The sequence below is a fragment of the Balaenoptera borealis genome, assembly GCF_965194805.1.
Source record: "Balaenoptera borealis genome assembly, chromosome: 3".
Lineage (NCBI taxonomy): Eukaryota > Metazoa > Chordata > Mammalia > Artiodactyla > Balaenopteridae > Balaenoptera > Balaenoptera borealis.
The window spans coordinates 92989561-93000971 of NC_138866.1; the positions used below are offsets into that span (position 1 = coordinate 92989561).

The following is an 11411-nucleotide window of genomic DNA, read 5'->3' on the forward strand; positions in this document are numbered from 1 at the left end:
CAAGGGCAGTTAGGGTGCTGGTAATATTCTACTTGGACTGTTTTCTGGTTACAAGGGCAGGTTACCTTTACGAAAATTTATTGAGTTTTACATTCATGGCTTGCATTTTTCTATATGTATGTTTTATCTCAATAAAAAGTTTATTTTTTCAAAAATGAAGAAACAGAAACTCCTGAATAGTCTCATCCTGGCTAAAGCAAATTCAAAAAATATTTAAAAATCCACCCACCAAGAATAAAAATTTCAGGACCAGATAGTTTTTTTGTTTAATTCTACCAGCCTTTCAAAAAACAAGTTATTTTTATCTTCTGCAGACTGTGCCAAAGAATAGAAAAGAATGGCCAGCTTATTTTATGAGGCTAGAAACAGGCTGATCCTCAAGACAAAAACAGAAAAGAACAGTATGAGAAAGTTACACGTTAGTTTCTCGACTGTGAAAATAGATACAAAAAATGTGAAAACATTTTTAGCAAAGAAAAAAGAAATTAAGTGTTTTATGTTAATAGATTAAAGGAGAGATTCAGGTCAGTTATCTTCAAAATGTGATCTGGGAGAACATACACACACACACGTATATATAAAGTTTCATGTGTTAGCACATGACAATGCATTATACAAAGTTGTAGGAGCAGAATGCTGGAAACAACCTAACTGTCCAGCAACAGGAGAAATGATAAATAAATAGACACAACGAATTAGTAAATGCAGGTAAATGTATGCACTAAAGCTAATATATCACTATGGATTAATATCATAAAAATAATGCTGAGGAAAAAAGTTACAGAAGGATATGTACAGTTAATGATACTAGATTTATAAAACACGCAAAACACACTATATCACACATGTGTGATAAAAGTGTGAAAGTATAGTACAGACACATATGAAAGAATGCATGGGTATAATTCCCTCCAAATTCAGGACAGAGAAGGGAGAGGAGTGGGGTTGTTAAAGATACACAGGGGCTTGATGTTTTCTACAATATTCTATTCTTAACATCTGTGTGCACACTTACTGTATTCTGTTTTCTGTGCCCGAAATATTTCATAATTTAAAAAAGTTTTTCTAGAAGCCAGTCATCTGAAAAGGGTTGAAGGAGGTAAACACTGTTGGTGTATGATCACTATTTTCAAATATTTGAAGGGTCATCACGTATAAGAAAGAAGAATGTGTTCTGTTTAACTAACACATATGTACAAGCATTTGTTAACCAAAAATCCACGTACATATTACTATTACTACCTCAGAGGACAGAATTAGGACAAATGGAAGGAGTTACAAGGACGAAGGTAGATTTGTGCCCCATACAGAGAGACAAGTTAACAATCAGAGGCAGCATAACATGGCAGTGAGAGCAGGACAGTTTGGAGCCAGCCTGCCTGGCTTCAGATCCTGGCTCTGCCCTTTGTAGGCAGTAGATTGGAGCAGATTATTTAACCTCTGTTCCTGTTTCCCATTCTGTAAGATGGGGATAATAATAGTGCCTACACTTCACAGGGCTACATAAGGATTAAATGATTGGTAATGCATAAAGTGCTTGGAACAGTGCTTGGTACATAGCAAGCACTATATGTTTGTAAAATAAACCAAACAAATCTGGCAGATAAAGAGCCTTCCTTATAAAGCAGGAAGCTCTTTAAGGGCTTATTCAAAAGCTGGATAAATCTCTGTTAAGGGTGGTGTGGAGGTAATCCTTCCCTTCTGGTCTAGCTGAGTACTTCTCAAACTTCCATATGCATTCGAATCACATGGGGATCTTGATAAAATGCAAGTTTCTAGTCAGTAAATGTGGGGTGGAGCCTGAGATTCCTTATTCCTAACAGGTGTCTCCTGGGGACGACACCTTGAGTAACAGAGCTATGGATGGCCTTTCCCTATGACCATACATTGTAGTTTCTAAGATGCTTAGTTCTTGTTTCTGATCAATCATCAGTTTGCAGGAAATTCTAGATATATTTCTCTTTCAAAACCAATTTTTACCCTTCAACTAATAATTTAAACACTAAAAGGATTAAGAATTTATAGGAAGCTTGGGTGACTCTTTTTATGTAACTGTAGATAATTACCACATAATTTTTAATAATTCTGCTTTTGGATTTTTTTTGAAGCAGAAACACTTATAATGAGATGTTAAAACAGTAAAATATAGGGGGGGACGTATCATTTTGGAATTCACATTAGAGTCTATTATGATAGGGAAGAGGATGTCACTCTAGATTTCCAAATTGGCGAGTGAGAGAAGGAAAATCATGTTTAAGGGCAGGATAAATTAGAAAGGAGAATGTCAAGGCTTGAAGTAAAAAGGAAAAAGTAAAGAAGGATTTTTTTTTAAGTTTGAAGTATGGTTCTGAGAGATGTTAAAGAGAAAGACCAGTGGGATCAACATTTTATATTAATTCAGTGATAAGCCAAAAAGGGAAATTAGACTTCAGTACCCTGGAGGGCTCTGGTGAATCATACTGGGCTCCAGGGGGAGCCCCGCCCATCTGACATTGGACACAACTGGACCTCCAGGTTCAACTGAAATCTGAATGTTCTGAAGCAGATCTTTAACACTGTGATCCAGAATAGAAACCCAGAAAATGGCCTGGTGCTTGGGGTGGTTCATGCTGTGGGAAGTTCTAGACGATTTGGTCTGAATTATACTCCATGCTTTCTTTCCTTCAATGATGACAGTTGATTTAGAGCCAGAGGGAACCCCCAGAGTTTCCTTAGGACTGATGCACACAGGCAGTGAATCTATGACTACCATGTACCTCGTGTTTGGGGCTTTCACCGTAGAGGGGCTCATGATTATTCAACATAAAGCTATTGGAACCGACTTCTGCTGCCCCCAGAGCACAGCTCACAAATGTCCCTAGATCTGAAATAGCCTCTCTCTACTATTGTTATAGTATTATTTATTAGTATAAATACTAATAAATAAATACTCTGTAGTATTATAGAGTAGAGGGACAGTGGGGAGGCAGCATAGAGGACATTGTATTCTTTCATGTATTCTTTCACTGCTCTACTGTTCAAGGTCAAAGCAGGGAGTTTCCAGGCTCTATATTTTGTTTTAAAAAGGGCAGTATAGGAGAAGTCAGGGAGAGATAGAAGTAGTAGTCATTCAAGCAGATAATTCTACAGTTTTCTTTAAACCTGTGTTACTTTAAATAGTTTCAGTATTTTACTCACCACCACTGCACAGAGGTTATATTTAGGATGTTTCCGAAAAACTGGACAAATGTAAGGAGTAAGGTCCAAGTTAGTGAGCGGGTAATGAATATCTGTGCTCAGTTTCCTTTTCATTGTACCCAGAATGTCAAACCTGCAGAGATATAATAAATGTGTAAAATAGAAAGTAAGTTTGTGAACCACTCATGAAGTCCACATACCTTCACAAGTTCCAAGTATAGTTAAAAGTAATTTCTTGGAAAGATTATTTGGTGTAGACCTATACATAAATTATTTTTTTCTTATCTACATATATTTGAATCTCCACAGCCAAAACTGAGGCTGAAGTGGGCCAAGAGCCTGAGTCAGGGAGTGAGACAGGGTAGAGTCAATCTAGCGGGAGAAAAAGAAAGGGATAAAGCCAAGCTCAGCATCGGGGGGAGTAGAAATCACATTGATAACTTCCAGAAGTCTTCCCTCCATCTGATGCTGTTCACTCTAACCAAGCTGACTCAGCTTTTCCTTATGTTGATTTCAGCACACACTGTCTTCGCAGTGTCCTGTTTTCCAACTTGGAGGTTTTAATATATCTTTAATAAGATAAAATTTTGTGAAAATCTTGTCACATTCTCTATGTGTTATACAGATCAGCAGTTCCCAAATCTGAGTTCATATCAGAATCACCCCAGAGCTTTTTAAAGAATAAATTATGTTCATTTTGGAAAAACAGCTGGTTTAGGTCGGGGGAAGGGAAATTACTGGGTGAGGCTGAGATTTTCCTGTGCCAGAAAGCAAGAAATCTTGTTTGCAAAAACTAAGGGAATATCATATCATATGACCCAGCAATCCCATGCCTAGGTATCACCTCAGAAGAAACAAAGACTTATATCCACACAGAAACCTATATGCAAAATTTATACCAGCTGTATTCATATCTGCCCCAAACTGGAAACAACTCAAATGTTCATCAACTAGTGAATGGATCAACAATTTTGGTACATTCATAAAAGGGTATACTACACAGCAATCAAAAGGAAGGAACCATGACTACATTTCACAACATGGATTAATCTCATTGTGCTAAGTGAAAGAAGCCAAACTCAAAAGGCCACATATGGTATAACATACGACATTCTGGAAAAGGCAATAAAGATGGAAATCAGATCAGAAGTTTCTAGGGGCTGAGGGTGGGAGAAGGAATTGATTATAAAGGAACATGAGAAAACTTTTTGGGGTGATGGAAAGAATCTCTGTTGGCAGTGACGGTTACATTACATTTATCAAAATTCATAGAACTATATAAAAGAAGGATACATTTTATATATGTAAGTAAACTTAAATTAACTAATGGGGTCACAGGAGCTGGCTTGAAGGGGATCCCACTGGCCAACTTTGAATAATTTGAACATGGAGAAGAATGATAATAGTAATGGATATTAAACCAATTAAGTTTAAAAATATCCATGAGTCCAGAGTGATACTAGTTACAGAGGGGAAAACTACTATACCTTAAAATGGTGAGATCTTATAGTCACTACCTTAACTAAGTGATCAAACTTAACATTACCAATAGTGGGACAAACTTTTATGATTTGCCTCCTGATGTAATGTAATGACGAGTCCATAACATCAGCTATGGCAAATTCTTGCTAAAAAAAAAAAAGTTTAGCCTGAATCTAACTATGGGGAAACAATTAGACAAATCCAGGATGGGTGACATAATCTAAACAAACTCAAAATGAGAAAAAAATGTTTAAATATGAAAAAAGAGGGAAGGATTCTTCTAGATTAAAAGAAACTAAAGAGACGGCCAAACGCAATGTATGACCCTTGACTGGATGCTAGATTGGAAGAAAAGTTATGAAAGATATTTTGGGGATGGGGGAATTTAGATATGGACTGTATCTTGGGTGATATAAAATTATTGTTAAATTTCTTGGGCTATATGATAATGGGGTTGTGATTATGTAGGAGAATGTCCTATTCTCAGGTGATACATGCTGAAGTATGTAAGCATGAAATGCCATGGTGTTTGCATCTTACTTTAGACGGTTCAGCTAATAAAATGGAAGGGAGGGCTGGAGGGAGAAAGAGACAGACAGGAAGAACAAAAGGAAATGTGGCAAAGTGGCACCAACTAATGAAGATTCTAGGGTATATGGGTATTCATTATATACCTTTTCAAATTTTCTGTAGATTTGTAACTTTTAAAAATAAAAACTGGGACTTCCCTGATGGCACAGTGGTTAAGAATCTGCCCGCCAATGCAGGGGACACAGGTTCGAGCCCTGGCCCGGGAAGATCCCACATGCCGCGGAGCAACTAAGCCCGTGCGCCACAACTACTGAGCCTGCGCCCTAGAGCCCACGGGCCACAACTACTGAGCCCACGTGCCACAACTACTGAGCCTGTGCTCTAGAGCCCACGAGCCACAACTACTGAAGCCCGTGTGCCCTAGAGCCCGTGCTCCGCAACAAGAGAAGCCACCACAATAAGCCTGCGCACCGCAACCCATGCTCCACAACTAGAGAAAGCCCGCACAGCAACAAAGACCCAATGCAGCCAAAAATAAATTTAAAAATAAAAAATAAAAATAATAACTGAGCACGGTGTGGTGGGGGGGGTGTTAAAAATTTAAATAGTGATGCTTAGATTCCACCTCAGACCTGTGCGAACAGAATCCCCAAGGGTAGAGCTAGGGAATTTATTTACTTATTTATTTTATAACATCTTTATAGGAAATTTATTTTTTTTTTTAATTTTTACTTATTTATTTATTTATTTATTTATGGCTGTGTTGGGTCTTCGTTTCTGTGCGAGGGCTTTCTCTAGTTGCGGCAAGTGGGGACCACTCTTCATCGCGGTGCATGGGCCTCTCACTGTCGCGGCCTCTCTTGCTGCGGAGCACAAGCTCCAGATGCGCAGGATCAGTGATTGTGGCTCACGGGCCCAGCCGCTCCGCGGCATGTGGGATCTTCCCGGACCAGGGCTCGAACCCGTGTCCCCTGCATTGGCAGGCAGATTCTCAACCACCGCGCCACCAGGGAAGCCCGGAAATTTATTTTTTAAAAGCACTCAAAGTGAGTGCCAAATGTCCATTGACAGTTGAACAGACAAACAAAATATGATGTACATACATACGATAGAGTATTATTCAGCTATAAAAAGGAATGAACTTCTGGTACACGTCACAACAAGGATGAACCTTGGAAACATGCTAAGTGAAATAGGCCAGCAAAAAGGACAAATGGTGTGTGACTGCACTTAAGTATCAGAACAGGCAAATTTATAGACACAGAAAGTAGACTGGAGGTTACCAGGGGCTGGGAGGGAAGAGGAATGGGGAGTTATTGCTTAATGGTTCCAGAGTTTCTGTTGAGGGTGATGAAAAAGTTTTGGAAAATCGATGCACAATACTGTGAATGTAATTAATGCCAGTGAAACTATATACTTAAAATGGTTAAAATGGCAAATTTTGTTATATATATTTTACCACAGATTTTAAAAAATTAATGTAATATACTCAACACCATTGAATTGTACACTTAAATAGGTGAATTGCATGGTATGTGAATTATATCATGATAAAGCTGTTCAAAAAATCTGCTCACAAAATGTCAAAATCCATACCTTTTTAAGTGAAAGACAATTATTTTTGGTGCTTTAGAAATACTGGCCTTCACAGCTGTTTCTTGCTTGGTTTCGCAAAAGGAACAGTAAATTTGGTTGTTCCAGGTCAGTGTGTCTTGTTGAAAAAAACACTGGAGACAGTCCTGTTGAGGAAAAAAGCATTTGGTGACCAAACTGAATCCACTGCAACCTGGGGTCCTGTCTATATTAGAACTTTGAAAGAGCTGCGGAAATGTAATCCTCGGTGCTTTTCTCCAAGTTAAGTCCAAGAGATGCCAGCGCCGCAAGCTGCAGCTTGGATATAGTCCACCTGGCAAAGGAGGTGCTGCCTTCTCACTGAGTTACCGAAATAGATCCAAATGTCCATCTCATTTCTAATCTCTGAATCAGCATTTTAACATTTCTGGTTTGTTTCAGAATAATACCAACTATGCAATTTCCACTAACCAAGTCAGGCAGCTGCTTTAAGTTACTCATCTCATCAGAAAAGTGATCTAGGGACTGAAAAATGACCGTATCCCTGTATTTGGGGGTGGCCCATAATAAAGACAGCAGAACAGAGGGAATTAGATCTCATGCCCACAGGAGACATCCTCAACCAGCCAGGCTCCCCACTCTGCAAACCATTAACCTAAAGAGGAAGATGAGCACAGATTGCCAGCACCTCACTTAGAGGCTTTGGAATTATCTTCAGTAGTGTTTAGCAGTTTGAGCTGAGAACAAAGCCCAGTTCTGAATAAGTAGTAGGATTATTTTCTCTAACTCTGGTACTTGAAGACTTTTAGCAATTTAAGAAGAAAAATATAAATGTGTGTTTTCCTGCAAGGAAACTTATTGCTCCCTGCCTCCTCACAGTTCCCTGGCTTTTACTGCCACCTTTCACCCACTCCCACCACTCCTCCGTTTACAGATTAACTTTTGGTATTATGGTAAAGAAAATTCGAGAGGTAAACTAAGGCACTATTCCATTCTATCTTTCCCCCCAGATTCCTCAGCTTTTGTCCAAAACATAAGAACTCAAGAATAAGAGTCAAAGTCATTTCCTAATATGTACCTACAGACCTCTGGGATGAGAAAGGGCCATAAAATTTTTATAAGTGTAAATTCCCTATATGCACCAAGCCATCTCAATAGACTGAATAAAGCCCACCCATCTTTCCAGTTTTACAGTGAGGCTCTTTCATTGAGCACATTTAGAGATACATCTGAATTCATAGTAACTTTTGGCTGTATGTCACTTTTCTACAAAACGTTTTCATCACGGGTCTCCAATTTTTTTAAGTTATAAAGTAGCTCCCCTCATACTAGAAAATGTAGGAAACAGCCTTGGGAAAACCCAGGGCTGGGGTAGAGAAAGACAAAAGAAGTCTCCAGGAGTAAGAATCCCTACCTGAAGAGAGCACTCGTATTTGGATGGAATGGGGAGGGAGAGGATGGTGAAGACTTCATTCTTGTAGGTACAGTTCTCACACTTTAAACATATGATGCTATAATTGAGCTGCCCTTCAAACAGCCGGGTGATGATGGAGGACTCGTTGGCAATCATCTTCCTGCAGAATCTCGGAATAGATCTTTTTTCATATGCTCTTCTTCGGTGGTACTGAATAAAGGAACAAATTTACCCCAAATCAACTACTGGTTATCAAAATTTTTTTAATAGAATGACCTGATTTTTCTAACAGAATGCTACCCAAAACCACTTAGTTTTGGATTCAGACAATAAACAGAATAAGATCTTCTTAAGAGCATATAATATGTGTGATTTCTGATAATTCAGTTATTTCCCTCTTTAAGTGAAGCTGAGGAATGAGGACACCCTAACCCTGGTAAAACACATGTCCATGGTGCCATAAACTGACAGTAAATGATAATGTGATATAGGGTCCTGCAGGCAGTTTTTCCTGGGAAGAGGGTAAGCTGCAAACTAGCTTCCAGTCATGCAAGCTGATCTAGAGGTAGATAAAGGAATTGGATCTCTCCTCCAGTCCCTTCAGGTTATGTTCCTTAGCCTCTTCTTTTATTGTTAGAAAAAAATTTTTTTAAAGAGCAAATCTTAAACTCCAAAGGCAGCCCGATTTCACTAGCCTTGTAGCCTGATTTGAATCTAGCTGGTGCTCAGGAACAGTATTTCTGGGAGCACACCCTGACCCGTGATTCTACAGCCTCAGCAGAATATACATTCTGAAGGCGCTTTAGCTCCACAGTCAGCTCTGCTTTGGAACTGTGCACCAGGCTCCGCTTTGGCTGCTTCTTTCATCACACCCACCTGCCCGTGTCTTCCACCTGACAGTAGTTTGATGCCTCTAACTCCAAGTTTAACCTTGAGAACCAGAATGCTATTTATTTCAGACTGGCTGCAGATGAGGACCTCAGTGATTTTTACTGACCATCACCCTCCCCTCTGGCTAAAAAAAGTGCTGCTGTGAATATCTCAGTAAAAATTGAAAATGGAGCTGAGGATTGCAGATGAGAGGAATTAACAGTAATAGTTTGTGGTCTTTCGTGATAAGTGTCTCCTGGCTATGAGGTAAGCTAACAGCAGCACAAAGACACTGCATAAAGTCTAGGGCATATCTTTGGAGAGTGTGGGTCTCAGATCAAGGCTGAAGGTAGTGAGTCTTATAAATAAAGGCAACCTCCTTAGTAGCTGGCAATTTCATGTTTTATTCAATGTATGTCCTAATCCAGTGAAGAACTCAGGTTAGGCACATTTAGTATAAAGATGAAACTGCAGTTTACAGATCTGTCCTTTCACCTCACACCAAGCTTAATATTTCCTTGGGTTTGTAACTACCAAGAACACTTGTTTTAAGTTGTAAATTTTATATATTATACCTCATGAGGAATATATTTTTATAAAAAAATGTAATTTTCACTCTAAAAAAATACTCAAAGCAGATGTTACCGCAAAGGGAACTAGACCAGTGGTCCCCACACCTGCTGATTACTGGAAATCCCAAGTGAGTTTTCCCAGAAGACAACCCAGACATTCTAATTCAATAACACCAGAGGGCCTAAGAAGCTGTGCCATAAAATCTCCCCAGGTGATTCTGATAAACAGCTAAGTTTGGGAAATACAGGCCCATTCAAATACTAACCTGAATGCTCCCCATAGTGACCCCAGCACCTGTGCTCAGCACAGAGTAGGCAATACTGACTGAACAAATGAAAGAATGAAAAGTGAAAGTTGCTGATACAGCTAAAGGTCTATTTCAAGGCCATTAATTCTACTTACCTTTTTCAGAGTTTCATGAAGTTCATTCAGGACATAAATCAAGAATTCCTGAGCATCTTGCTGCGTCTTTTTCATAAATGCTGGGTAGAGTTTGCCAAGAGCTGACCAAAATATTTCTGGTGAGACACAGTCAGAGTCTCCAAGCCACATATCTGTCATCACATAGGCAAAAGCAGTGGCAACCTCACTGCAATCCCTTGGAAGAAGGAAGGGAAATGATTCTGGCTAAGCATGTGGCATCAGACCCCAAACAAAGCTTCATCCATTTCTTGGTTGACCTTCCCGTTTTACTCACCCTAGAAATGGGATCTGGGGCACTGCAGCCTCTCCTAACTGGTTTAGCCCTTCATAGGGACTCCAGAGGGTCCCTTCCCTAACCTCACCTTGGAGAGCAGGGGTGAGGGCCCGGCTGCAGGGATGGCAAATGGTCTTACTTTTGAAGAGCGGTAATGTACTTTCCAGAGAGAAAGTATTCCACCAGCGGTGAGATGCTGCAGAGACACTGTAAGATGGCATTCATGTAGCATGTGTTGCCCAGGTTCCGCAGACCAGTCACGCCCTGGAAATGGGGCCGGTTCTCATCAGCCTCGTTAACTGGAAAGGGGTCATAGTGATCTGTGCGCTCTGTGCTGTGTTGGTGCCACATGGAAAGAAAGGAAAGCATTTTGAGGAAACAAAATACGTACAAATGAAATAAGGCCGTCTCAACCTAATGACACAAAGAAGAGTCCTTCATAAGACTTCCACCCAATACATTCCCTATCAAAGACAGAAGTATTCGGACTTGGAGTCTAAAATTGCATTACTTTGTTTGGGACTCTTTGAACAGTGCCTGCGGCCAAATAAGCAGAGATAAAGTTTCTTCCTAAAACCAAAGCAAGAGGACAGAAAAGACTGGCCTTTCAGAGACCTAGAATTGCTTTGCTAAAATGCAGACTTCCTCTCTAAATACCAAAGTATTTCCTTTTTTGCTGGGCAAGTAATTTAATTATTATTAGCAGTAATAATAATAACAATAGATAGTAGTTAATAACAATAGCTATCTTGTATTGACCTGACACTATGTTAAGTACTTAACATGAACTTTCCCATTTAATTCTTTCAACAATTCTATGGGGTAGGTACAGTTATTTTTAAATCCTGTTTTACAGGTGAGATATCATGTGTAAATAAATGGTTTCGTCATTTGCCCATGGTAATATACTAAGGCAGGTACAGTGGCACATAGAGAGAAGGGATATCTATCTATCTACCTACGCATCATCTGTCTGTCAAGTTATTTGGATTTGTATATCAAATATTAGGAGTATATACGTGTTTGTATATACATATATATGCCATATATACATTTGAGAGCATAATATATACACATATTGAGAATATATGCATA

At 39.3% G+C, this 11411-nt stretch overlaps 1 protein-coding gene across 1 annotated transcript in view; it reads right to left on the reverse strand.

The window, feature by feature from the left end:
* The window catches only part of USP50 (ubiquitin specific peptidase 50), a 42534-nt gene that overhangs the window by 12528 nt on the left and 18595 nt on the right, over window positions 1–11411 (reverse strand). Inside the window, exons 2-6 of the mRNA XM_082387976.1 lie at window positions 10456–10650; window positions 10022–10217; window positions 8177–8386; window positions 6787–6929; window positions 3178–3310 (exon numbers count right to left, since the gene is read on the reverse strand). Of these exons, the coding sequence (XP_082244102.1) occupies window positions 3178–3310; window positions 6787–6929; window positions 8177–8386; window positions 10022–10217; window positions 10456–10650 (877 nt within the window). The remainder of the gene's footprint in view (window positions 1–3177; window positions 3311–6786; window positions 6930–8176; window positions 8387–10021; window positions 10218–10455; window positions 10651–11411) is intronic.